Source organism: Fusarium subglutinans (genome assembly GCF_013396075.1).
Source record: "Fusarium subglutinans strain NRRL 66333 chromosome Unknown NRRL66333_c0000023, whole genome shotgun sequence".
Lineage (NCBI taxonomy): Eukaryota > Fungi > Ascomycota > Sordariomycetes > Hypocreales > Nectriaceae > Fusarium > Fusarium subglutinans.
Genome location: NW_023502086.1, coordinates 266,486 through 293,808, shown reverse-complemented (window position 1 = coordinate 293,808; position 27,323 = coordinate 266,486). Strand labels below are relative to the sequence as shown.

At 48.6% G+C, this 27,323-nt stretch overlaps 9 protein-coding genes across 9 annotated transcripts; 3 read left to right on the top strand and 6 right to left on the bottom strand.

The window, feature by feature from the left end:
* Window positions 1-780: 780 nt before the first annotated feature.
* Window positions 781-3,327, top strand: FSUBG_2614 (uncharacterized protein; the record flags this gene model as incomplete). The annotated part of the gene is made up of 1 exon (XM_036680406.1): window positions 781-3,327. The coding sequence occupies one exon, from the start codon at window positions 781-783 to the stop codon at window positions 3,325-3,327; it is 2,547 nt and encodes an 848-aa protein (XP_036541883.1).
* A 697-nt stretch (window positions 3,328-4,024) lies between these two features.
* On the bottom strand, window positions 4,025-4,589 carry FSUBG_2613 (ubiquitin-conjugating enzyme E2; the record flags this gene model as incomplete). The annotated part of the gene is made up of 3 exons (XM_036680405.1): window positions 4,025-4,088; window positions 4,144-4,349; window positions 4,437-4,589. The coding sequence occupies 3 exons, from the start codon at window positions 4,587-4,589 to the stop codon at window positions 4,025-4,027; spliced, it is 423 nt and encodes a 140-aa protein (XP_036541882.1).
* A 481-nt stretch (window positions 4,590-5,070) lies between these two features.
* On the top strand, window positions 5,071-6,349 carry FSUBG_2612 (cell division cycle 20 1 cofactor-APC complex; the record flags this gene model as incomplete). Its single annotated transcript, XM_036680404.1, has 2 exons — window positions 5,071-5,504; window positions 5,575-6,349. 2 exons carry the CDS (start codon window positions 5,071-5,073, stop codon window positions 6,347-6,349), a joined length of 1,209 nt encoding a protein of 402 aa, XP_036541881.1.
* Window positions 6,350-6,999: 650 nt separating this feature from the next.
* Window positions 7,000-8,040, bottom strand: FSUBG_2611 (uncharacterized protein; the record flags this gene model as incomplete). The annotated part of the gene is made up of 1 exon (XM_036680403.1): window positions 7,000-8,040. The coding sequence occupies one exon, from the start codon at window positions 8,038-8,040 to the stop codon at window positions 7,000-7,002; it is 1,041 nt and encodes a 346-aa protein (XP_036541880.1).
* Window positions 8,041-9,747: 1,707 nt separating this feature from the next.
* FSUBG_2610 (HFM1-DNA RNA helicase) lies at window positions 9,748-10,818 on the bottom strand (the record flags this gene model as incomplete). The annotated part of the gene is made up of 1 exon (XM_036680402.1): window positions 9,748-10,818. One exon carries the CDS (start codon window positions 10,816-10,818, stop codon window positions 9,748-9,750), a length of 1,071 nt encoding a protein of 356 aa, XP_036541879.1.
* Window positions 10,819-11,722: 904 nt separating this feature from the next.
* FSUBG_2609 (poly(ADP-ribose) glycohydrolase) lies at window positions 11,723-13,142 on the top strand (the record flags this gene model as incomplete). The annotated part of the gene is made up of 2 exons (XM_036680400.1): window positions 11,723-11,871; window positions 11,951-13,142. 2 exons carry the CDS (start codon window positions 11,723-11,725, stop codon window positions 13,140-13,142), a joined length of 1,341 nt encoding a protein of 446 aa, XP_036541878.1.
* Window positions 13,143-13,820: 678 nt separating this feature from the next.
* Window positions 13,821-14,807, bottom strand: FSUBG_2608 (pectate lyase b; the record flags this gene model as incomplete). Its single annotated transcript, XM_036680399.1, has 1 exon — window positions 13,821-14,807. The coding sequence occupies one exon, from the start codon at window positions 14,805-14,807 to the stop codon at window positions 13,821-13,823; it is 987 nt and encodes a 328-aa protein (XP_036541877.1).
* A 1,659-nt stretch (window positions 14,808-16,466) lies between these two features.
* FSUBG_2607 (extracellular metallo ase) lies at window positions 16,467-17,670 on the bottom strand (the record flags this gene model as incomplete). Its single annotated transcript, XM_036680398.1, has 4 exons — window positions 16,467-16,628; window positions 16,672-16,997; window positions 17,043-17,439; window positions 17,560-17,670. The coding sequence occupies 4 exons, from the start codon at window positions 17,668-17,670 to the stop codon at window positions 16,467-16,469; spliced, it is 996 nt and encodes a 331-aa protein (XP_036541876.1).
* A 2,667-nt stretch (window positions 17,671-20,337) lies between these two features.
* On the bottom strand, window positions 20,338-21,685 carry FSUBG_2606 (ice nucleation protein; the record flags this gene model as incomplete). The annotated part of the gene is made up of 2 exons (XM_036680397.1): window positions 20,338-21,536; window positions 21,589-21,685. The coding sequence occupies 2 exons, from the start codon at window positions 21,683-21,685 to the stop codon at window positions 20,338-20,340; spliced, it is 1,296 nt and encodes a 431-aa protein (XP_036541875.1).
* Window positions 21,686-27,323: the final 5,638 nt, after the last annotated feature.

Genomic DNA, 27,323 nt, shown 5'->3' with positions numbered 1-27,323 from the left:
TTGCCCTCTCGCGTGCTGGTGGAGGCCTTTCCAGGTTGTGATCGCTCGCTCGCTCGGGGCGGGATTTAAGCAGATTGCGACCGGGGATTGAATTGAAGAGAGACACAGAGAGAAAGGCTCTTCATGATCATCATCTCACACCCTCTCCCTCTTAGCGCACGCCTCCTCGACTCTTACACCCCCCGTAACTAACTAACTAATACCCATGTCAAGCCAGATCCAAGTCTGCTGAACCCACCTGGACTTTCACCGTCCCTATTCATCTCGACAACTGCTTCTTATTCCTCTGATCCCCCTCCAACTCTCTCCCCCTCCTATACTATCATTCAATATCGTTAAACGGTCGTTCGTTCCATTTAGCAGGAACTCTGTGAGGGGAAGATACACAGCAAAGCGAGATTGATATCGCACGGCAGATCGAATATACCATAACGAATCCCTGGCTCGATATGGCACGCCAATAAGACTAGTCTGGAAAACACCAAAAGGCGAGGCGACTTCTTAATATTATCTAGCAGCGTCCCATCGGCAAATCCCTTGCGATCGACGACTAATATCTTCCGGGATTGCTTTCTACCGTGATAATATTTAGAACCCACGAACCGCCTCCTTGGCAGCAGATTATCAAAACTCCCAGTTAACTCTCCGACGACACCGCTCTTCTCCCACATGTTGGGCGAAAGACAGTTGACCTTGCGCTGACGAGAGACTCCCTACGGGGGGATAATATTCGACCTGGCGACGGAAGACAGGATATAACCGAGAAACGTCGCCGGAATCATGGGCAAGTTTGCATTCCCAGGCCGCAAGAAGCAGCCTCCAAAGGTGACCGTCACCGCACCGCCTATGAGCAAAGCTCAAAAGATTCTCGGATCGACCGCTCTCAACATAGACGCTCCTCAGCAATGGGACAACTTCTCCAGCTCAAAGGTCAACCTGGCGGCACTTGGTGCTCCTGAGACATCTCAGGGACAGCTGAGCCACAGCCCTGGTCATGTCTCTCCTGTGAGACATGATCGTGGAATGCGGGAATGGGGAGATGAGTCTGAGATCGTGCCGCGGCAATTCAGAGTCAATGGAGCGCCTACCGATGAGTATGACGAGGATATGTCTGACATGACTAGCATTCTCCGGAAACGACAGTCTTCTTCGACGCTTCATTCTTGGTATGACAAGACTAAACAGCCCCTCGCCATATCCCAGCAGACGTCAGCTTCAGCTATGGCGAAAGGACTACCGTCAAAAGCGGAAAGAATGCTGGATATGGAGAACTCCATCGCGGAGGCCAAGCTAAGGAAAAAGAAGCCTGCGAAACTGGATTTGTCTCATCTCATGGGGCGATCTCGAGGCAGGAAGACCGAGCCTCAATGGGAGGGTCCGATGCTGGGCCAAGTTGTTCGATCACCATCTATCCTGTCACCAACAAGCACACCATCTCTACGAGGCAAGCTTTCAAGACGGCCTACGAAGGAGAGTCTGAGGTCAATGAACTCGGAAGAAGCCAATCGGCCAAAGACAGGCGAGAGCAACAACCGCAGACAACACAACCCCCTAAACGGGCTACCAAACCTCTACGAGCATTACGAGCAAATGTCTTTCCGCTCAATCGCTGACGATGAGTTGGATTTGCCGGATCCGGTAGAAAAGACCGTCAAGAAGTCTAAATCCAAAGATTTGCTGCAACTCAAACCCACTGTTTCTCATCAAAGCAAGCATGAGCATCGGCCCATACCACCGGCTCATGACGAGCAAATCATTTCACAATATGCTAAACGCAATTTACCTCAAACACCCCAAGCTATCCTGGCCAGCAAACCTGGTCAATCTTCACCTACAGACTGCGCTGCTAGTGTTTCTAGTAGACACACAAGGACGTCTAAGGCTTCGAAGCGCACCAGTAGGAGTTTCCAAGAGTCGGATCTCCAGGAAAAGAGTGTTCTATCGCTCTCTTCGGACTCCGAAGATGATGTTTACATCGAGTCATCTTCAAAGGGCCCTGCTTCAATTCCAGAATATGCGACATCGGAAGCTGGATCTTCTATCGACTTCCGCCCAAGCACCGCTCGAACTAGCTCAAGTGCAGATAACAGCTCAAAACGACTCAGCAGATCGAGCAAGCGAACATCAAACTCCAACAATTATCTGACCATTCCCAATGGCCACCATCGGAACCCTGTCGTGGCTCCGCGAAGCAGCTCCCTTTCTGGAAGCTCGACGAACACGATTCAGGAGGGCACCGCTGGGCAATCACCATCACAAAGCATATCTAGCTCATCAGCAAACACATCGAATACATGGCAAAGCAAGCCGAGCTTCAACTCTCAAGAAGCCAAGATTGTCGCCTTGTATCCCGACCAGGGACGTTCAGATTCGACGGATTCCGAGCAAGACAAGGAAGTTGATTCTGAGAACGATCCCGAACCAGAGCTCGACTTCCTTCCTGCGATGAGATACGTTCCTCACGAACCTATCTCTACCAACGCCGATGCGCCGACGCCCCCCTTGAGTCCAAGCTCCGTCGACTTCTACATTCGCTCTGCCCACTCTTCTATCGATGGCAAGGGAAGCCATAACCGCTTCATGGCTGTTACACGCCAGGAGGAGATGCTTCTGGCCGCCCTCCGCCACAAGCGACAGATCATGCGCGGTTCCATCCTGTCTGAGATGGAAGAAAACAGCCGAAACGAGAAGACCAACCATAAGGGCCACCAGTCGAAGCCCTCCGAGGCCACCATTACCGAAGAGAGTTTCGACCTTGACTTGGATTTCCCTGCTCCTCCTACCTTCAAGGATAAGACAACTGTTGCTGCTGATGGCACCACGGTAATCGACTTGAGCCACCAAAATTGGTCTAGCAAATCTGAAGGCACCACTTCTACTCATCACTCTATTAAAAAGGTTCATGAGCCTAAACCTCATAACAACGATCACCACCAGCGCGAGCGTATCCTTCTTTACATCGACAAGGGACTTGCCGCAGAGCACTCCATCGACGATGCCGAGCCCAGCCCTGATCTGAGCGACTTTTACGACTACGAATTCGAAGACGAATCTGAGGGTTCGGAGGTTGTCCCTGAGGTTGTCATGTACACCCAGCAGCGTCGCCACAGCGATCGAAAGGAGCGCCAGTCAGTTGTCAAGCGCCGAACGAGCCGATCGCGTCAACGAAGCCCGCAGCCTCATAGCGAGAATCTCGAGGTTGGCGTTCCCCGGCCCGACAGCCCCATCTCCCCCGATGCTCTTTCGACTGTGGCTCCTCGAGTCAACAAGAAGATGGCTCGTCTGAGTGCTGTTGGACCCCCTGCGAAATGGGGGTTTGAGGACTAGACATCATACCATATCACACATATCATCTGCGATTTACGATACGTTTCACCAACGTTCACTTTTCATTTATACATATTTTGAGACAGCATTCTGGGGAGTGGAGTATTTTATTTCTTGGATACCTCGGTCACTTTGATGATCACGCACATCAAACATTTTCCTTTGTCGGCGATGATTCTGCGATTTACTCTTTTATATTTCCTGGAGTACTTCAGCTAAAGCGGCGTACTGGGGATATCTAAGGCCCCTTTGTCATGAAAGCGGAACGGAGTGATTTCCCTAAACGACTATTCCCGATTCTCTTGGGATATCTCGAAATGTCTAGCCTTATACCACCTCTACGGAAATTGACTTTGCTTGAGTCATCGGGTCTGGGATTGGTCTTGAGGACAGGCGCAAGAGTGGGTAGCAATTTTGTTCTTTGACGAACGTGACGAAAAGCCAATAAGAATTGGAGGATACTGGGACTGTAATGTGATGAAGACGGGAGGGAAGGGAGAGGCATTCTGCAGCTTTGTATATCATATTGTAGTTCGCGATTGTTATAATCGCATATCTTCTCGAACAACAGAGGAGTATGGCCTGTTGGCTTCTTTCTTACTCCACCTTAAAAGACTTTGTTGATCTTCAAGTTCGATTCATTGATTTATCGTATGGATTTTATCTTGACATAACGGCGTGTAGAGGTGTTCGTGACTTAGAAGTAGGTAGAGCCCTCAGGAGGTTGGGCGATCTTCTTGTTCTGGGACGAGGCCATGTATCTGCAGGATGTTAATATACTGTCGCTTTTCTTGCTCCAATATGACGCTGGCATACCGTCGCAACTCTATGAGCACAGTCTCCATCGTGTTCTCACGCTTCCACTGGGCGAGACAAGGCAGTTGGTTGGGGTCGACGATGCCGTTGGTGGGGTTCACACAGGGCAAGTTGACCTGGCTGATGAACTGGACCGAAGGAGGCTTATCAGGGTACTCGGGACCGCAGTGCATCTTGACACTGTAGATACGGTTCTCGTGGACGGACTGAACCAGGATAGGTTAGCGATGATCTTCGCGAATCTATAGTAATTTCGATTGCTTCCATATGCCAGCCAGAGTCGGGGCACGTACATGAGGAGGTCCAAGAATTGTGCCGTTCCACTTGCTCATGAGAAGGTCCTCGGGATCCTCCAGCCCGTAACTGCATGCCTCAGCGCCGAGACCCTTCTCTCCCTTCTCGAGCTCCTCCAGTAGGCGAAAGTTGCGAGGAACCTTGGCAGACATTGTGTTGGATTACTCAAAGAGAACTTGGTTGGGTAACGATTATTGTTGGTCAAATACTGTGGGATGCTCGGTATCGGAGGTCAAAAATCGCGGATGAGTAAGAAACGATGTTCGCGATAGATGACGTTGTTGTAGTGGCGGTTGATATTGGGTGACTCTGGTTTGGTTTGGCAGTCACAGTCACAGTCGCGGGGCAAACAAGCAGAAAGGAAGGCGGTGAATCGTCTCGATAAGAGCAAGCAAGAGTTCCCCGCCAATACCTCTTTCGATATTGAGGCACAGCCACAGAGAGCCGAGGTAGGTGCTTGTCACTAGCCACCCGCGTCACATCAAGCTTGCCTGGTCGAGCGGGCAAACGTCGGAATATTCAAAGGAAGCTCTGAGCTCACCCGACCACAGACAGAGTGTTTTTCCCACTGGCCCGGAGGAGAGGACGTCATTCTGGAATCGTGACCTTCAACAGACTCGAACTCTCTATATCATGGCCATGTCCCTTGCGCGGACAGCCCTCAGGGCGCCGCAATCGCGTCTCATTACAGCCGCGGCCACCATCACAGCTCGATCTATCGCCGCGCACCGGTCCTTTAGCACCACCAACAATGCTCTACTCCCCTCCGGCTTCGGATCTCCCGTCCTGCCTTCATACTTCTCGAAGCCCCGGCTGCCGGCCAATACAGTGGTCCGGTTTGTGCCTCAGCAGACGGCTTGGATCGTTGAGCGCATGGGAAAGTTCAACCGTATTCTTGACCCTGGTCTGGCGATCCTCGTGCCTTTTATCGATCGAATCGCATACGTCAAAAGCCTCAAGGAAGTTGCCATTGAGATACCCAGCCAAAGCGCCATCACTGCGGACAACGTTACTCTGGAGCTTGACGGTGTTTTGTTCACCCGTGTCTTTGATGCGTATAAAGCAAGGTGAGTTCTCCAGAAGAGCAATTGAGTTCGTGATGGACATGTGACTGACCCAGAACTTGTATTCCAATAGCTATGGAGTTGAAGATGCCGAATATGCCATCTCTCAACTTGCCCAGACGACCATGCGATCCGAGATTGGTCAATTGACCCTCGACCACGTCCTCAAGGAGCGTGCTGCCCTCAACACCAACATCACCGCTGCTATCAACGATGCCGCCGAAGCATGGGGTGTGACCTGCTTACGTTACGAGATTCGAGATATTCATGCTCCTGGCGCCGTCGTCGAGGCCATGCACCGACAGGTCACTGCCGAGCGCTCCAAGCGTGCTGAGATTCTCGAGTCCGAGGGTCAGCGACAAAGTGCCATCAACATCGCTGAGGGTAAGAAGCAGAGTGTCATTCTTGCTTCCGAGGCTTTGCGCGCCGAGCGAATCAACGAAGCCGATGGTGAGGCCGAAGCCATCCGTCTCAAGGCTACTGCCACTGCTCAAGGTATCGATGCTGTCTCTGAGAGTATCCTAAAGGGTGATGCTGGTGCCCAGGCTGCCGTCAGCCTGAGAGTTGCTGAGAAGTACGTCGATGCCTTTGGCAAGTTAGCTCGTGAGAGCACAGCTGTCGTTGTTCCTGGCAATGTTGGAGATATCAGCGGCATGATCGCTACTGGTCTGAGTGTTTTCGGCAAGGTTGGCCAGGCCCAGGCACAAACTATGGCCAAGTCTCTTGTCGGGCCCAAGAAGGAAGGCTCCGAGACAGAAACTGATACGCCCTCAGAGCTTGATGGCCAGGCGAAGCCCGGTGTCAAGGAGACAGTGATCGAGAGCTTCAACCAGGCTGCCAAGCGATAGGGATAAAATACTAAAACAGCCTATGGCATATTACGGACGGAAACGAGATAAAATCACCCTTATATCAGCTCATCACTCAACCACCACATTAACATTCCACACTACCATGACTATCGGCGTTTAGCGGATGTATTATAGGGATCTCTAAGGAGAATCCGAGACGGCCTTGCTCACGGAGCTGGGGGATAACGGAGAGAAACGTCATCATGTAACATCAACTTTTCTTTATTCACAATTTAAGCGCATGGCAAAAGGAGGGAAAATCACGGCTCACCAGTCTGCCCACTTCTTCAAGCATATAAATAGCCTGCTGTTGAAGTAGGGGACACAGAATCGAACTATTTTGACTTTTACTATGTATGCCCTCCCGCTAAACTGGCATTCTGAGAGTTCCGGGTTCCATCTGTTGTTTGAGGAGTAGTGAAGTAATTGAGGTCAGTATGCATGTCTTATTGATCGATCCAGGGGTATATTGATTCGAAACTAAGGTATGTACCAAGAATATTTCCAAGCCCATGCCAACATCATTCATTATTTCCAGCTCCTGCATTCCTTCAAAGACTCAAGGCCATAATACCTGCTCAGCCTATCTGCGTCGCCAAGGTAACCGTACAATCTTGACGACTATATCGAGCTACTCGAATCACAACTTAAAGGAAAAGAGGAACCATGGCAACGAGACCCATGAAGAAGCTAGGCACCAAGATAGAGCCACTGTTGCTTCCTCCATTGCTGTTGCTGCTGCTACTGTTGCTATCTCCATCGTCATCGCCACCAGATCTGAGGCCGGTAGGTTCAGCAGACGAAGAGAATGTAGAGAACTTGTTGTCGTCGATCGTGGGGACAGGCTCGATCGAAGGGGCCGTGAACGAGGGAGAGTCGAAGGTAAGTGTTGCGGACTCTCGAGTGAAGCTGGACTTGTCATCATCGTCGGAGGAGGAGCCGCCGCTTGAGCCGCCACCACTGCTACCTCCGCTTGATCGATAGCCGCAAGTACCGTCGCTTTGACAGATTTGTCCAGATAGACAATATCCGGTATCACAGCAGACCATCCCCTTGGGCATGCAGCCATCGCCGCACTTCTCTTGGTAAGTCGCGCAGCTACCCCCAGACGAGCCGCCAGACGAACCTCCTGAACCGCCACTAGAGCCAGAGCTGCAAGTTCCACCAGAGCCACATGTCTGGCCACGGAGACAGTAGCCAGTATCACAGCAGACCATGCCCTTGGGCATGCAACCATCGCCACAAGTCTCCTGAAAGCTCAAGCATGAACCGCCAGAAGAACCACCGGAGGAACCACCAGAAGAGCCACCACTTCCGCCGCTGGTGCACTCGCCCTTGGTGACACAATACGCTCCGCAGAGCTCCTTGCCTGGTGTGCAACCAGTTGGGGGGCCAGAGCATAACTTTCCTTCCTCACAGCAGCCTTCAGCTTGACAATGATAGCCATCATCACAGTAGGCTCCTGTTCCCTTGTTACAGCACTCAGCGCCTGCATCCATGCAGCTGCTATCGCATGATGTCTTGCCAGCGGGACAAGAACCAGCCATGCTGAGGGTCTGAAGGCGAGGAGTGAAGCCAGAGAGAAGCGGAAGACCCTTTGGCTGTGCTGCTTTGGAGTTACTGAAGTGGACGCTATCAGTCGCGAAGGTCAAGCCCGCGAGGGCGAGTAGAAGAGTCGATCGCAGCATGTTGGAAAGACTGTGTAAGAGGGTTTGATCCACCGAAAACGATTGGGTTGAGAGAACTCTGGTGGAGGAAGCAGACAGGTCAAGATGAACAGGAGTTTTCTCTTCTTATAAGAGCACTGGTATTAACAACAGGCTGCTACCTACGGGAACGGCTGAAAGCCAGCCGTAGAGTCACAGACCGGTCAGAATCAACTAGCTGGGTATGCTAATATGCTAATGCATCGAATGTACGCCACCAAATATCTCCAGGGTCAAAGGTGGAAGCTCCATCTTGACGATGGCTTCGTGCGGGTACCATATCCGTCTGTGCTAGAGGCACGACCATCCGCCAATACAAACTGCAGCAGGTCGCCACAATACCTTGCCGAACTATAGGCAGTTGTGACATCTCTGTGATGTGTCTACCGTCCGTGGCTAATACCAAGCTTCTATGTCCTCAAGTTGAACATCTCCGTTGAGACGAAGTTCCCATATCCAGTCAACATGAGATACCAAAATAGGGCATGAGTGCGAGTGTCAGACCGGCCCAACCACATTCCGAATAAGACTATCCTCAAATTCTGCCCGATCATCATGCACCGTCCATGAACCAACTTTAGCAGCGTCGCTCTCTATAAGTTGGTGGGGACTGGGGTTCAGCTGCTTGGGATCCCTGTATCGATCCTAGATAGCCTGCCCTGGTCTAAGAGATGAGCAGACGAGGAGGGGAGTCGGAAGATGATCTTTTTCACAAAGATCGGTCACAAGGCCATAAACCCAGGTCTAGTCTCGTACCTCGCATTTGGCCCATTACACAACTTGCATAGTTGGGCTGCAGTGTAACGCTGTTACTGCAAGGCTGGTTGCATGCAGTGGATGAGTTGTAGGTTGAGTCGACCAAACAGATGGAAAAAGGCTGAAAGTGAAACAGCCGCTGAACAAAGTTAAGATTAGGCTTCTCTCTTGTTTGCCCTACAAGGCCGGGGGTTCCAAATTTACCGTCCAACGATATTGAGCCGTTGGCGCACTAATGCTCTGCCCTATAAGACTCATCTCGTGTCGGCCGCTTGCACTCACTAGAGCAATTAATGTCCCGTCCCATCTTATATCACTAGTGACATTCATCGACTTTTGTGCTGTCCCGAATTTAGATCACCCACCGAGTTCACCCTAGTCAGAGACGGACTGAAGCTTAACGTGTAAGGCTGATTGATCCATCACTCTCTCTGTTGGATATCACTCGGTGAAGACCTCAACTAAGTGACAGGCGACTTATGCGAAAATTGCCGCAAATCTTGGAGCTTGTTCCAGGATACAGGGTCTTTGATTCTGCAGCTAAAATGTTCCACAGGGTCCAGATGTTTTGAGCATTGAGCGGTGGAGGTGGCACCGAGAATATGCTAACCAATTCACGGCTCCTCTCATTGAACAGCTTCTCTTTGGGAAGTGGTGTTGATGATCCTCGAATTTCGTATCCTTGCATTATCAATAAGGATTATGCCTCGTCACGCTAATGCTGCCAAAGGAGTGGTGATTCGGTAACCTCGCGAAGACGGAGAAGTTGGCCTGACGAGAGGGTGTCATAAGGAGCATGGCTTTAGAGAACAATTAGTATTGATAAATATCAATCACAAATGTCAGAGGGACCTGTGAATATGCTATCTTTAGCAAGAACCTTTCTCGCATCTTGAACATGTGACGAACATAACTCTCCCTTTAGCAGACACATCACACTGGCACTCGAAGATCCTTTTTGATCAAAGTACCAACAATCTCCTCGCATGCAAATGAAACCTGTAGTTTCTCGTCACGCTTTGCGCCCAACCCGATGATGATCTCTTTCTTGTCAACCAGCTTTTTAGCACTTCCTCGCCAGAACCAAACAAGTCGTCCGTCGTCCCCTTGGACAAGTAATGTGAGCCAGGGTGTGCGGCCCTTCCAGTGAGGTAGCTTCTCATTGTTGAATCCAAGGACAGCTCGAGCAATCCAGAGAGGTTGGCTGGGTTTTGCCGTGTCTGTTACAGACCGGTTGTCTTCATGTGGAGCTGACGAGTTCGAGTTGGTTGCCGAGTCGGGGATGTAAGGACCAATGATCTCAAAGTCGAGTGTGAGACGAGGGAATCCAGCAACTTTGTGAAGGATAGTTTGACCGAAGGGTGGGTTTCGACTAAGAATGCGTTCAATGTTGTAGAATTCAACTGTAGCCAACTGCTTTATGTTCTTGATGTTGGCCTTGACGAGCTTGTCCTTTTTTGCTTGGCCGATGCCCTCGATTTGGAGGAGTTGACTGTCGCTCCCCTCCCAGACTCCAGCTTTGACACACCTCAGCACTTCAAGAGCAACATATACTCCCTTTCCATCGCCTCGTTCTCCAAGGATGTCGACTAGGCACCTCAGCACATGGTCGAGGAGTTTGTACATGCGGGCGAGCTCTTTCGTCAGCTCTTTGCGCGAAGGCCCCGATAGTTTGTTTGGCCAACCAGTCTTGAGCAGATCAATCTGAACCAAGAGATATACTTTGTGCCATGGTTGGGAGATGAATTCCTTAACTTGATAGGGGATTCCGGTGTTGTCATTGATCGCTCTGAAGAAGGCGGTCTCCTCCTTTTTCATTGGGAACGACTTGAACTCGGTGGCAGAGCATGCATTCCTCAAAATGTCACGAGCATCTGGCTTGCTTTTAATCTTGCAAAGGATCTTGAAGGTCGAGACGGAAATTTCGTAACGCTTTTGGATTTCGTTTGAAGTTTCTGGAGCCAGAGTTTGCGTGCTCGACGCCGCCTGCGGTGCTTCTGCCATGATGGACAGAATTCAAATTGGTTTGTTTCCCGAGTTTTTCTTTCTTTTCAGAAGACAAAAATAATTCAAAGATCCTGAATGACACGGGACCTTCCATCTTGTTATTGCAGAGTACCTCCTGCTTGCTTTGGCTCATCCATCGTTGGAGTGTGTGGAAACTGCACCTTCCTCCCCTGAAGATCAGTTGAGGACAACAAGAAAGGTAGGTACCTGACACACTCGGCCGCTATGGCTTACCTTAGTAGGTACCCAAACAAACATGGAAGTGCCGAAGTCGTATCTGAAAAAGAGAAATGATCGCGCCTTCCATTGATGAGAAGAACATTGCTCTCGACGGGAGTGTCGACACATTGATGATGCTATTTTGGCTAGAATGAACGGCAAGCGAAGAGGGCAATGACAAAGTGAGTCACGGGGAAGTAAAAGAACCTGCTAGGATTTATCGTCTACCAAGAGGCATGCATTTCTCTGAAATAAAGTATGATAAAAAGTGACAGGCCTTTGAGCTTGTTGTGAGGGTATTCAATGTTCCTGAGGGACAACCTTCTCTCTGGTCGCATATTTATACCACCAGATTCGACAAGCTCGCAGTACCCAGTAGACAAAAACAATATCATAGATTAGAAAAAGGGTTCTTGTTAATGAATGTGGCTTTATGTCCGGAAATGCCTTTTGCGGGTGATCTACTAATTCCGTCTCAGTGGAGACCTCGACTCAGCTGAAATGGAGTTTATGAGGGGTCATATGTCGGCGAAGACTCATCTTCATTCAAGGTGACTCTACAAATATATTTGCTATAGCACGACATATGTAACTCTGATTTGCTTCAATTTTTCTGTAGAAACTCGATAATCAAGCAATAATGCTATCTTACAAGCTCTAACTTCTACCGCAAACCATCATAATGTCATCTCGCCCGCAGTTCTTTCATCTTCCCAACTCTGCATCGTGTCGTATACTCGACCGCTTCAGTGACCTTCCCGACGATGCGGGAGTCGAAGAAGATGAGGATGGCAAAATACCATTTTGGCCGCTACTGAAAACACCTTCTCTGTACGCCTGTGTCGAGTATCGTGCAGCTCATTGATCGGTTACAAACAATCGCCGCCAACGCAGAGACATGTCATGATAGTGACTATGGGTTTCTGAAAGGGTTTCTTGAACAACGAGGCGAAGCTGATATACTTGATAAAATATGGCCAAAGATTCGCGATGTTGCACTCGATTTGCCTACCTACTTTCCTGATGGAGAGCTTGGATTGCTTCAGCCGGGACATCCACTTCATCTAAGTCGTGGGCAAGTTGCTTGTCTTGTGGCACATCAATTCCTCTGCTCATTTACACCTCAAAAAAACGACGACGGATATCAAGATCTGGGCATATGGTTCTCATCCGAGCAGCGGCATCCTACCGCAGTACAGATGTACTTGGAAGCGTTGTTTGCATACTTTCAGAGTACACCTGAAGCAAGCGCTCTTCTGGAAGATCATCAAGTTACACCTAAAAGTAATCACTGTTCTGTCTCATACGAACTTCATCCAGGAAAGCCAGTCTCACTAGAGGCTGCGAAGTTAGCCAAGCTACAGGTGAACTTCCTGGACACTCACACATCAAATACGCATAACCCAGAAGTTCAAGGTGAAGGAGGAGGAGCTGTTGTATCATCCAACAAGGTCATCGGGTTTGGTCAATCCGCCACACAAGAAGAAATCTTTGTCGGGATTGCTCCTGAAGCTTATCCCGTGGTCCTGGTTGCGCCTCATCTCACAGACGACACAGTCATCTCTGTTTCTGGAGCGAGAGCGATGATTGATATGAAAGGCCAAAGGCGTAATATTGAATGGACTATACGTCCCACGCCGCCAACAGAAGACTTCGCAGGTTGGAAGGAATCATGGAAGGGAGGACATCTTGTCTTCATGGACGCTTTGGAGATGGACATGCTCGACCACTCGGGGAACGATGGGTTACCCGACTTATCTCATGGGAACATTGATCGCGAAATCAATAAAGCAGCAAATGGGTTTTCATCCTACAAAGGAAACTCCGTCTTTACTGGGCTCTGGGGCTGTGGCGCCTTCGGGGGTGACCCAGGGGTGAAGCTCCTGATACTATGGCTCGCAGCAGGGGCAGCAGATGTTGAGTTGAATATAATGCTTGGATCCGGAGAACACGACCTGGGAAGGAAACTGGAAGAGATAGTCAGGGCTTGCCAAGATTTGACAGCAACTGACGTGCGTGAGCTGCTATCAAGAGTTCCCCGAGATTTGAGGGGTGAAAGAATATTGGGATGGGTTGCGAACGAGGCTTCAGGGTCTCGGTAAGGCACATGTTGAGGGCCACGAATCATGATCTTGCCAGCTAATGTTTAGAAAGAACAAGCTCATTAGAAATCTGACAATCAGGACCGAACTGAACCCCTTGGTGGACTATTACCTGAAGCACTTGAGGAGTAAGTGGACCTTGAACCCGCGTATAATCCCAGTTGCTGGATAGATCCCGAGTATATCGGGTTTGGGGAGATGCCCGAAGTATTCTTGGCTTTTACGGAAACTCGTGTTGCTATAATCGTATGCTGTTTAGGCCAACGAAAGAAATATCGGTATGCAACTGGTTTTCATCGAGGGAAAAGGCCGCGTATCAGGAGAACCATGGGATGTGCCCGAAAATGACTCTGATATGTGCACCACATACTATAGACAAATCCTTCTAAAATTGAGTACGAGAATAGCTTCGAGAGTATGGGTATGAGTTAACCTTTCTGGTGAATTTAGTAGTGGTAATCTTGCTCAGTCGCTGTTTCTTACTGCTTTCTACGTTGAATGATCACTCGGACTACGGTTTGAGAGACAATACACATGTTAAATTCAAACGGCAAGATGTGATAAGTAATCGATTGATTATTTATGTTCCTCCAGAAAATTATATACATCTTAAACGAAGCTCTTCATTTCACCAACGGATGTCGCTGGTGAAGAAGCCGAGACAAGGGGCATCGCCGCTTACAGCTTAAGAGTGGCACCAGCAACACCAACAACAGCCGACTTGACCTTGGAGGAGCCGACAAGAGAGTACTGGTAAGGGATGTTGGACTTGGAGATGGAGCCCTTGGGAGCATCGTTGGTGGAACCGCCCAGGTTGACATCGTTGACAGAGATGGTACCAGTCTCCTTGGAGTCCTTGGAGGTGAGAGCCTTCTTGGCGCTGGAGAAGGTAGTAGACTCAACAAGAACTTGGGCACCCATGCGGGAGTTGACACCAGTCACGCTGATATCCTCGTAGTAGCTGTTGAAGACGTGGACGAAACCGAAGCGGACAGAGGGAGCGCGAGATCCAATGCTGGACCAGTGGTTGTTGGCATAGGTAACGTGGAGAGTGCCCTTGTCCTCGGAACCGTTGCTGTCGGAGTGGCCGACGAGAGAGGCCTTGTGGTGGTCGTGGAAGTGGGTGTTGGACACGGTGACGAAGTCAGAGGCGTGGGTGACATCGAGGAGACCGTCGTAGAAGTCCTTGTCCTTGGACAGGTCGGAGGACAGCTCGCAGTGGTCGACCCAGACGTTGGTGGACTTCTGGATACCGATGGCATCACCGTTGTCAGCAACAACGTTCTTGATCTTGAGGTTGCGAACAATGACGTTCTTCTGCTTGTTGATGTAGAGACCAATGTTTTCGAGAGAAGCACCGGCGGCACCAACGATGGTCTTGTTAGACTTGACGCGGATCTTTGTGTTTCCAGAGATCTGGCCCTTGACGTAGATGACCTGCTTGCCCTCCGACTCAGCAGCCTTGCTGAACTCGGCGAGAGAAGAGACAGTCACGGTAGCACCACCAGCACCACCGGTAGTACCGCCGTTCTGCGTAGCGTAACCAATGTTGGCAGCATCAGTGATGGCAGCTCGCTTGCCGAGCGTCTTTCCGGCCTCCTGGAAGGTAGGAGTAGGGACGGCGCTGACCAGAGCAGCGAGGTTGAGAAGACCAAGGAACTTCATGTTGACGATTTTGAATGTATATATCAAGAAATTGGGTAAAAATAAAGAGTGGAAGTCGGAACCAGTCCAGACAGTAACGATTGAAAAAGAGTTGGAAAAGAGGGATGAAGGATGAAGGACAGAAGAGGAGAGTTAGTGGTCACAGCGAGGTTCTTATATATGAAGCCATCGCGAGATGTCGTGCTCAGTCATCCTGATTATCGAACACTGTGCCCTTGATGCGGTGATGATCAAGTGCCATTGAACAAGATGGTGGTTTCAAGGGTTTGAAACGTCTTTACACGAATAGGATAATTCTCCGGCGTTGAAACGGGAGGTGGGCCAACAATCCGGAGCAGAAGTGGATTCTCAATGCCGGACCATGCCATCGGCGCTCGGCCGGTATCGGTAACGCTGGACGTTTTCATTACTAGTTCCCAGTTAAACAGTTTCAGGTCTGACATTTTGGGAGGTTGACAGAACAAAGAACAGAGATCACCACATACAGAACTCGGATACTGCATCTCCGGATCGACAATAATCATCTCGAATACTCGGTCAGTAATACCCCGGGCCTAATATGACGACGTCTCGTCAGAGGAGACGATGCAACATGTATCCTTTAATTCGCCCACGACGGAAACGCGGCTTCATCCTTGTTGGCAGCCAAGAAACATCATACACCGAAGCTTGAGATAATCTTAACTGGCCTCGGCTCTAACTTAAGCATCATTGGAATAAGCTTAAAGATATGTCTACATATAATGAACGACGAGTGACATGCTTCGTCAAGTATATGGCATAAAGGCTACCTATCTAATGAAAGAAAAGAATTGACCTATCTGTGCTTATACATTCAACAAAGCTTTGCCAACAATATTTTTGTTTGTACCGTCAAGTGGGTGACATTTACGAGAGCGCGTATGTTGAAACAATTCGAAACAGCCCGATTATTCAGTCTTTCATCTCATTCCCATCAATCTCGGACCACGCATTCACCATTCTCCCACCAATAACTGCGACCTTTTCGGCCTGGGGTGAGTGGAGCTGTCATGGAAGGAAAATGGTAAGGCTAAGCTAAGCGCCCAGGGCAGGAAAGAAAACTCAGGACTGCGGTCCCAAATGATAAACAGACTTATTAGGTAACATAACTTAAGCTTAAGAGACTCTCTACCAAGTTTATTTTAGCACCCTATTCTCAAGTCTTATAGTTTCTTGCTCTCTGAGGGCGCTGTGCTACTGTTTCACAGTTATGCACCAAGCCTCCGCAGGACCAGCCTGGGGGAAGAAAACACATGACTCGGTTTGGTGTAAGCCGGGCAGGGGAGCAAAGAAAACTTAGGACCTCTATCCTAAGGAAACAAAGATAGAGTTGACTCTGATAAGGCTTAGGGAATTCTAGTGTATTTCAGGTTCTTCATACTAAAGTTGTAGGATGTCTTCTAGGTAGGTTTGCCAAACTCATCAAAGGATACTGCACCAACCTCCACTTGAATCAGTACCAACACCAGCCTCAAGAACACCGACATCTACCCAAGCCTTCTTGACTTTCTTCGCATCAGCCGAACCGTACAGCTCTTGCGCACAGTCTACTGTGGCAGTTGCAAATTGCTTAAACGTAGACTTGGGAGGAATTTTGCCCGACCTCAAAGCTGCCCACCAAATCTTGCCAGCCTTTTCCTAAGAGTATCCGCCGAACGACACAGAAGCTAGATAGAACGCTTTGTTGGGGATCCCGGAATATATGTGGACTCCGCCGTTATCCTCATATGTTGTCCTGAATTGCTTCATGTTCGCAACCTGCGGATCTTTGCCCTGAGAGACAGCGTTAGCCGCAGCTCGCTGCATGTGCAGTTGCAGAAGGGTGGAAGGAGCATGCACTTACAAAAACGGGATCGTCGTAGGCAGTTCCAGGCTCCTTCATGCTTCGCAGAGCAGTGCCTTTGACTCCAGGAAGAATGCAATCTTCGCCGATTAACCAATCTGCAACGTCCGATTTCTCGTCCTGAACCCTTTGCTTGACCATGATGCCGAACACATCCGAGACATGCTCGTTTAGAGCACCGGCCTGACCATAGTAGTCAAGAGGGCTTGTGTGCTCTGTGACTGCATGTGTGAGCTCGTGGCCGATGACATCGATGCACCCGGTAAAGTTGTTGAGAAACTCGCCGCCGTCGCCGAAGACCATTTGAAGCTTTTCTGGGTCCCAGACTAGATTTGTTAGTACAAGTCAATCACACTGCAATTGCTACTCACAAGCATTCTCGTATTGTTTACCAAAGTGAACAGTACTGATGACATCCATATCCTTATTGTCGATTGACAGCCATTGGAAGAACTTTTTGTAGAAACCCAAGACAAGTCCGACGTTGTCGAAAGCCTCATTGACAGCCTTATCAGAAGATGGCTTGGTTGATGCGGCTTCCTTCTTTCCGTTGTCACGAATGAGGTCGCCAGGAAGTGCACTTTCGTTTGAACTCTCGTGTATGTCATGCACAGCACGGTAAGGAGGGTCGTCGGTAGCAGTTAGCGATGGGACAACATGTGAGGTGCCGGGTTCTGTGAACTGCGAAGAGCCCAGCTGCTGCTGTGCCCCTCTGACTTTTCCGATAACAGTTTCAAGATGATCGAGACCTTTTTGGGCCCGTACACGCTATGCAGGGTCGGCTTGATCTGAATCGATGACATTTCGAAAGAGTTCAGGAGGAACGATCTGCCGCTGGACTTGGTTGTACGTCTTCAAATACTGCTCCCGACGCTTCTGGCAGTTTACCAAGAACTTCTCTGTGTGTGCAAGAGAAGCTAGTGCTATCTCTCGGTGCTCCGGAGTTGCTGCTTTGCTCTTCGAGATAGCTCGCAGGAGGTGAGGAGGAACAGCAACCATGATGAATATTGAATGTGAATAATTGAATATGAATACTGGACTTTGGAACGGGGGTTTGAAAGAGAGAGAAAAGATACCAGGTGAGGAGGTCTAAATATCTGGAGGTTGAGGTGTGACTTCCTAAATAATATCTATGGATGGAATCAGGAAGGCATGCCTCAGTGAGAAAGGCCCTCCAACCTTAGACTGCCTTGTCCAATATGCTCTAAATCTTAGGTAAGTTTTGTCAAGTTCAACCGATGCGACGTCTGGGACACGGAGGGGTTTGATTTCACAACAGGGGCGAGATGAGAACAACCTTTAAACAGGATTGTTACTTTAGTTGCCTAAATCGCCAATTCTTTCCATCATGTTTCCACTTGACGCTTCAGCCACCACCTTATGTTATGCTGACGAAATCACTGATGATACTCGAAGTAGGTGAGCAACTCTAGGTATTGAATGATCATTACTTCTTGTATAGTTGGTTAATGCATATTTCGGGGAAAGGGGGCCGGCGGAGGAAAGAAAACTGAGGACCTCGGTCCTAAATGATAAGAAAACCTATGTGACTTGATATAAGTCTAGGATATCTTTTACTAAGCTTATTCTAATCTCCTATATTGAGGTCCGCTGTTTTCTTGCTCTCTGAGGGGGGGTTCAGAAGATATACAGAGATGGGCATCAAACTCTCCAGGCATCGGTCCGTTGTCTTGATGTCAACCTGTCTCTGGTAGCCAAGTGGTCAATGTTCTGCACTTATCTCCAATTTTAATCAGTGTAAGACAGTATTGACTACTATCACCTGGGTTTATATGCACCCTTGGTTCTTTAAGAGTTAGCTAGTTGTATTATGCCTGTGTCAGGAATGATAACTACACAAGTCAGGACCATTTCCGCAGGGCCCTAATGAAGTGGCAATGCCGTTTACAATTATCGGTGCCCCTACTTTATGTAAATAGTATCGAAAGTCGAGATGGTACGGGTTTGTTACTAAATGAAGTCACGGTCATCTTTTATATATCTAATATGTAGTATCTTTATAACTACAATACCAAGGATCTCGGACACTAGAGAATTCGTAGAGGAGCACCAAGTCAAAGCAAATAAGAGTGAATTACATACTAGATAGCACATCTAAGAAAAAATAAAATAAAAAAGGCATGATTCGAACACATAACCTTCGTAGCAAAAAGGTGAGATAATGGCCGAGAATTCCGGGCTAGCGAGTTTAGCTATGACTGGCCTGCCCTTCCCAACTAGGCCATTCATCTCTAGGATCCTGTCCTGGAAGTACTGTAGGTAATTACGCCTTATAAGAGCTTCAGGTCTTGATTTCTATGCCACCTTGAAAGAGAGAGTCGGATGAGTGCATTTCGGGTACCTTAGGTTGCAGGGATACAAGGGAGTTTTTATACTGGATGGCGATAACCTTTGGGGTACCTGCATATCCGCTCCACCCACACACGGGGAATCCTTGCGCTTATCCCTTGTGTGATAAACCTTGAATCATGGATGCACGCACAGTCAGTGTAACTAACTAACTGTGCAGATTCGCTTTCACACCTGAGCTATCGTGATACAAGAAGCAATGGAAAGATGCAACTAAATAAGTGAGACCCAATTGGAACCACTTCCACCAAAATATGCGGCTCAACCAAAAACAAACAACAGCCATGTCTCACTCCAGCACACCCTCACAGCCCAAACAATACTATTTTCTCAGCCAAGCACTCTAATTTCCCTCAAGCTGACGATCATAATAGATAAGCTCAAGATTACGCGTCCGCCAACTCCTCAGCTCAACAGCAGATCGATAGTCTTGGCGGTTTCTCCTTGACCATTGGCAATATCTTGCTTGGATGTTGATACTCCCTTGATTAACACCTCCTCTTTGTTACACGGCCCTTGCATATCACCCTTTAGTCTGCATATGCACGTACAACCCTCCAATACAAACTGCCAAGAGCTTGCCTGAATGCAGCCCGGACTCACCCAATCTCGTCTGTGTCAAGAGTACATCACCAAAAGTAAACAAGCCAAAAGATGGTTTCAGCAAAATATGCTGCTTCTATTCCATTCGAAAAACAGATTCTATCTGCAAAAGGTATCGTGCGTAAAAAATGGCATCTAAATAATATGCAATGCATCATCCAATCCAATCCAAAGTAGTAATTCATCCAAGCCATGTCTGTCTTCCTCTGTCAATGTGTCATAGTCCATCTCTAGTTGAAGCTTTCGTACAAAAAATCACAAGCTCATCCATCATATGCCCTGTGCATATCTCCCCTTCCCAGGCAAAGCAGGAAGAAGAAATTGGGCCAAGACGCTTGGCTTGAAGCCAAGTTTTGGTCCGTCTCGGCGGGCTCAAGAGAGCAGGTCCTCATTAAAAATCGCTAGGTTTTGTTGTTCAAAAACGTTATGTTTGCTTGCCAAGAGCCCTTTTCCCATGTCTGTTATTTTTCTAGCGCTTTTTTTTCCTTTGCCCGTCTCTTTCTTTGTCATGAAGTCGCCCTCATTCCAAAAAATACTTCCGAGTGATGAAAAGGTTGGGTTGCCTTGGCAAGCATGTAAGGATCGACTCGAAGTAAGGTAATTAGAATGGTCTGCTTTCCGCATGTAGGTTGCGAAACTCTACATGCTTACAGTGACCCCGAAAGAAGTAATTGTAGAAGCAGAAGTGAAGATCTAGATGAGGATCTGGGCAACCATGAGGCCGGCAAAGGCGGCAACGACGCTGCCGGCCATGCGAGAGCCAGAGTTGACGGGAACGGGGGTGGTGGAAGGCTCAGAGGGAGAGGCACCAGAGCCAGTGGCTGTGGCAGCTCCGGCACCAGCTTCAGACTCAGATCCGGAACCAGAGCTGGATCCGGAACCTCCAGTGGCTGTGGCTGTGGCCTCGGCCTTGGTGCTGGTAGCTGTGGCAAAGGTGGTAGCGACCTCAGAGGTCTTGGTCTCCTTGACAGACTCCGTCTTGGACTCCTTCTCAGTAGACTTGGTCTTAGACTCGTGAGCGCTGGTGGTCTCAACTGCAGAGGTGGTGGCCTCAGCAGTCTTGGTCTTGGTAGGCTCGGCAGTCTTAGTGGTCTTGGAAACCTTGGAGACGGTGGTGCTGGTGCTGGTGCTGGTCTTGTCGTCGTCGGAAGAAGTCTTCTCAACCTTGATGCTGGTCCAGTCACCGGTCTTGTCGGTGTAGACGTACTGCTTAGCGCCCTTGTTCTGGCCAGGAGCGTCCTTTCCAGCGTAGTCAATGATGGTCACGCTGCGGTAGTAGGCATCAAAGGGAGCATCGTCGAAGTCAGTGTAGCCACCAGCCCACTCTCGGGTACCCTCGTTGCTGTTCTTTCCACCAGCGACCCAAGTACCAAGCTTGACCTGCATAGGAGTCTGAGGGAAGCCGTTGACACCCTTGGCATCGGCAGCGTTAAGAGTACGGACAACGGCATCGTCAATGAGCCAGTCAATCTTGGTGGAAGTCCACTCAATGGAGTACTTGTGAGTAGTGGTAAGAGGAGCAGCAACTGGATGGTACTGAGCACGGTCGTATGTAGTGGTATCGCCCTTGCTGTAATAATTGGACTGGACCTGAGCATTATCGCCGCCAACCCATTCCCAGTCAACCTCGTCGAGGTCGTCAGACTGGAGAACAGCGGAGGTAACAATGCCCTGACCCTTGGCAGCCTGGACAACAACATCGACACGACCAAAGAAGAGGTAGTTGTCAGATCGAATTGTAGGAGCATCAGACTCCTTGTTGATGCGGAATAGAGCACCACGGTCGCTGTACGTGAGTTCGGTTCCAATCATGCCGTGGAAGGCATCGCATGCACCCTTGGCCATGTCGCAGTCAACCTCGTTATCGCCAAAAGCAGGATCAGCAGGGCATGCTGTGATAATGTCAGTGTCTGTGCACGATATCCGTAGCAAATGTTTACTCACTCTTTTTCAACGGGTTGCAGTCAGTGAAGGTCTGAGCAGAAACCATACCAGCACAGGCAAGAGCCATGGCGGCAGTAGTGAAAGCTTTTGAGAACATTGTATTGTGTATTTGTGATGTGATTGCTGTAGTATGCTTGTTGTATAATTCAATCTCAAGGTGTTGAGTTGTTATCAAGAGGTGTCTTGAGCGATGGAGTGGGAACCACTTGTAAGCTGTATGTGTAAATAGGTCTAGGTATATACCTGAGCGAGAGTGTATATAATAGCAAGCAAAAGAGAGTAAACGGAGGTGAAGAGGTATTAAAAGGTATGAAGATAGTGAAACTGAGAGAGGAAGAAGTTCAGGTCAGTGAATGGAGACGTTGGTGTTTTAATGGCAGCGCCCTCCCTCTGTCTCGGCGCCTGTAGACGACTAGAGACGTCTCTAGACTAGAGGCGCCTCGGGTCCGGGTGGATCTGGAGGAGCCTCAACCCCTGACCCTGATCCTGGCAGCCAAGGGAAGCCGAGCTCTAGAGCTTGCCAAGTTCGTCTTAGGGGCAGCTAGGGGCTCGATTGATCCATGTGCCCCTGTCATGCCACAGAACATGGGCTTTTCCACTGAGATTCCGGTTTCGAGCGAGACATGATTCACCCAAGAACAAGACAATCTCTGGGCGTTAGGCAGTTGGCGGCTGAGACAAGAAACCGCCACGATCCAGAACCGGCGGGTTCTACTGTAAGCCAGTGGGTTTAGGTGCTTAGTCGCTGATGAGAAATTATTATGGTGAAGGGCCTTGTGGGAAAAAAGCTGACAGTTGATTGATGTAAGCCACTTTCTTTGTGGCTAGGGTAACACAGCATCAACAAAACACAACTCGTTCAGAAGCCCACTATGAGATGCCGATCTACCGTTCAGTACATCCGAGTGACAATATCCTTAGATAGCATCACCTAAACTGGCGAGATGAATCGCTGCGGCAAACTGAATCTTGGCTTTTGGTCGCCTGAGCTAACTCGCATCCACACTTGGACACAATACGAATTCTCACATGGCCAATATCCCGTACCGATAGCTCTTAGCTTCTTGGTACAGGCGATCACCATGTCAATCAGACACTAGAGGTACTTTACTATACGGACTCGAGCATCAACCCGTTGAGATCTGCTGCGACTGTGTGGCAACGGGTGGAGAGACGCTGGAGATCAATGAACCATGACGTTTGTAGTTTTCGTATAATCCTCAAATCATTCTTTGTGAGAAAATTGTTTATTCGAGTTTGACTATGAATGAATGTTGTGATGACGAGGCGCTCTAGACAAGTCTTTTCCTGAAGCAGCACTCGTTCACGGCTCAGCCAGTCACAGGCACGCAGTTCCTGACGATCACCCTGTTCTGACACGCACCGTCTAGAGATTCGTAAGTCAAACCTCCCTAAACTCAGCATCTGGTTTCGGAAAAAGGCCTGGCAGAGGCTGGAAATAACCACCAAAATTCCAACGAGGGGCAACAGAATACGAGCACTCTCCCCCCTCCCCAACCTTTTACAGACATGCAAATTCATTTGAGGATTCGTCACGATATTGAATTGCTCGGCAAGTTTTCCGTTAGCCCTTCGCCTTGCGCTGATAAGGGAAATGGGGGAACAGGGGGGCCTTGGGCGATGGGCAGAGACAGGATGGAAAAGGGTGGGTAATGCCAGACGAGAGGCGCAGGCTATCTCGAGCTATTCCGGCCTAGTCTGGACCCCTGAAGGAGCTGGAGCTGGAGATGGAGCTGCACCTCGTTCGAGTCAACTTGTCAGAAGGTGTCGCACAGCATCTGGTTCATGCATGCCAATGGAAGGGAGAGTGTCCCAGGGTTTTGGTTTGACCAGCGATCCTCCACATCCTCCGCCCACTGTGCTGTTCGTTCTGTGCAGTAGATATCTGAAAACTCACAGACTGATTTGGTCGTTCTCAATATGGACCGTAACAGAAGCAACACGAGATTGCGCCCAAGATAGTCTGCTTGGCATATGTCACTAGCAGTGAGCACCCCAAGGCCCAAGTCACTCAACACACTGACTGATGTGCTGGGTTGGGTTGGGTTGGGGTATCAGATTACGCATCGTATTCCCCCAAATTGCTTCTCTTGGTCAAACATTGGCACTATCAAAGCGATAAGCCAAGGGCAATGACCTCTAACTATTGCTTCTACCATACTCGCCCTCGCTTGAGCCCGGTTCAGTGCCGAGTTTCCATCGAACCCATGCACGTATACTTTCTCCATCTTTCCCGAGAGTCCGTGTTGATCCAGAGCCGAAATCGAATGGGTTCATTGATCAAAGAATAGATTTCGACCCGCCTCGACGTCAGTATTCCCACTTGATCTGGGCAATCCATGTTGCCACAGTAGCAGCAACGTTGCAAAAAAAGAAAAAGAGAAAGATAGCGAAAACCCTAAGAGAGAAAAACACGAGCCTCATCACGAGGTCTAGAGCTAAAGCGAAGCATAACTCGCCGGACAATTTTGGGCTCAGCCCGCCACATGATGTCGCCTCTGTCCATAGCTCGATAACATGTTCTAATTTTATTCTTCACCTTGGCCTACCTGAGTTAGCCCTTGGCAGTCCCGTCGGCCTCTTTTTTTTTGGGAGAGAGCATTCTCGCCCAGCCCAGCCCAATTACCGCCTAGTTACTCACTCATATGACCATTCAGGGCTCTAGGCCTCCAAAGAGTTTAGGCTGAGCCGGGCTTTTGAGCTCGAATCAAATGCCCTGCCGCCCCTCTCACTGTAACGCTCGATCTGGGGGGAGGGCGCTTGAAGGTCCCTGAAAGAGGGATGCAAGATGATTGACTGTTGAATGTCATCGTGGGCGGGTTGTGCCTGTTATTAATTAATTGCATTATTGGATTCTTTAAGTGCATCTTGCTCTGATTTGTTTCTGACTTCTCAATCCTCTGTTTCACTCTGTCGCATTCATTCCTCATATTGAGCGAAACATTCTATCCGCTTGCATAAGACATGTTCTTACACGATACAGCCAAGTGAAACTGCGTCATGCCAAATTGGCTGACAATTTTATCACCCACAGATGAAATACACACTCAGCACCAAGATAACATCATCCCAACAAGAGAATGTTTTGCAAATCCTCATTTCAGGCCCTGTCTTTTGCTTCTGCTCAGTGCTCATCACGTCCGTCTATCTCAGATCCTTACTCTCCTCATAGTGCCAGGCTAAAGCCCCCCTTGGTCTAAAACTGACCCTGAGTTTCAGAGTCTCGAAATGTTCACCGAACCATCCAATCCAAGTATTGATTGCCCTTCAGCAGAAGGAGTTCTGACGCGCGGTATTTTCTTCCCAAGCTTCCCCATTTGAGTGATTAACGTTTTCTTTTCACGTGGATTCACACCGACACGAGGTGATCGACGTGAACATGTCTATCATCTCGGTTTTCTTGACGTTTTCGGTTGATACCTCGTGTATCTGTTCCTTGACGGTTCCTTTCCGTTCTTGACTGTGATGTTTCCATCATTCGATTCGATTCAGTTCAGTCCAGTTACATAGTTCGGCTTCTCGTCTAGCAGTTCGGCCGGTTGCCTCATTGCAGAGCCGATGTCCGAAACCCCCATATTTTCAACATCATTGTGGTCCTCTCCACTAGATGATTGACATTGACACCCAATACCTTGTCTGTCACTTTAACCCTGACGGGTGATCTTAACACACAGTCTTCAATAACTGCAGCCCTAGTGAAATCGTGTCCCCATGTTGATATCCATCATGTCAGCGCTTTGGAGCTGAATATGTCATCTGTTAGGTACTGGCAAAGACTTATCGTGAAGGATTCGATTACTACTCGCAATCATGCACTCGTAACCTGAGACGAAACCACCTCGTATCATCTCCTTTCCCAGCATCGCATCCGACACAAGTTGTTGTGTTTGGCCGGGATATCATATCATGTCAAGGAATCTCTATCTGAAACCACGATTATGCGAAACCCTCATTTCATTAATGTTAAGCAACCTCACTTTGGGCAATCAATCCGTTACCCCAACCTCTCATTGGACCTTTCCCTACAAGAAAGGAAGGACAATAAAGGACTTGGGTCATACGATGCATGAATGTGACCGTTTGGTCCTAGTATTGTTCTTGAACCCTTAAGTTAGTATTCCCCGACTGTAGAGTTTACGCTTCCGCTCCAATCACTGGAGTGCAAAGATTGTCGTCGTATAACTTGCTACCCTAAACTTCAGATACACTGTCGAAGATAAAGATGCTGCACAAGGTAGTGTTGGTCTAGCTCCGCTGCCTGAACAGCCAGGCACTTACACTGAAGTACAAGAAAGTAACGTGTCTACTTGTGGTTGTGTGCACAACTGTGTTACTTATGTAATTGTGGTCAAGAGCCAGCTTGAAGTAACATCAAGGTAACATCCTTTAATTTATATGATCTGCAATGATGGTTGATACAACGGCGGGAAACGACAATCATGGTAAGGTTGCACCGTTCTATGTTGCACTGAAACCAGCTGAAAAGTTAATGTCTATTCACCCGGAAGTATGATTAAAGTTCATCAAGCAGTCGATACGAGACATTGGGTGTGCATTGAGCTGAGTTGTTCCTAGACGAAGGCCTTCCTTATACTTGATAGCATAGAGCCATCATATATAAATAGAACTAAACAGATATTTATCGCTTCAGTATGGCTGTATATTATCGTGATAATTTCAAGTTTATTCCACCACAGGTCGGATTGAGAAGTTTATCGAAGGAGTGTCTGGGGAACACCAGTAGTGGCCATTCACCAAATTACGATGTTACGGTAGATTTGTAGTGCGCCAGACATTTCGCTTAGATAATGTAGTATGAGTGTCAGTCTATTTATACATGAAATTAATGGGCTAACTTTCCGTGACGATTATTGCCGGCGTATCGGAGGGCGTTGGTTCGATTAATCTCGCTGAGTGACATTCTATCAGAGTCTAGAAGGGTAGATTATACAGGCGACTAGAAACTTCCTGGACGTCTAAATCCGAGTGGAGATGATTGAAATGATCAAGTGCCGTTGAGGAAAACAGAATAAGTACTGTGGGCATTGAAATTCGGTCATATCGTAACCCAGCCAGAAGCAAGATCGTGAAACCACTTCCAAGGAGAGGCTAAACCATATGACTGCGTCATAAGATAATACTAATATAGACTTAGACGCCTGTATAATGACTATTAATTAGATCAAATCCTCTAAGACTTCAGTTTGATCCATTTTTTAAGAACATCACTCCGTTCTCCGAATGCACTAGATACCGTGGACTAGTATCTGACGAACTCGGCGTCAGAAAGCGGGAGTACTTACACAAAATAAGTAGCACAAAGCAAATTTACTAACTGATGAGTCTTTAAAACCCAACCGAGGAAGTTTCCGTCGCGTATATGGCATAGTGGTAATGTCATTCGTGAGTGTCGTGACAGTTTCATCAAATGGCCGTAAGCATCAGCAAGTTGCCGGTTATCAGCCACAGAGCGTTTACCAACTAACACCCCTCAATTCTCCCACAGCTCAGTTTGTTTGTAGAACTGGCTCTTGCAGCTATCTGATGCATGGCCTGCCGACTGAAAAGTGGACGCCGCCTCGTGGAGACCAGATCTTCGACACGCAGACTATAGGACGCTTGCATGTAGCTTGTGGCTTCGACCACAGCAGTATAGTATATAGTAACTAACTAACTGTACTAACATTAAGACAAAACTGACTCTGAGTGTTGTG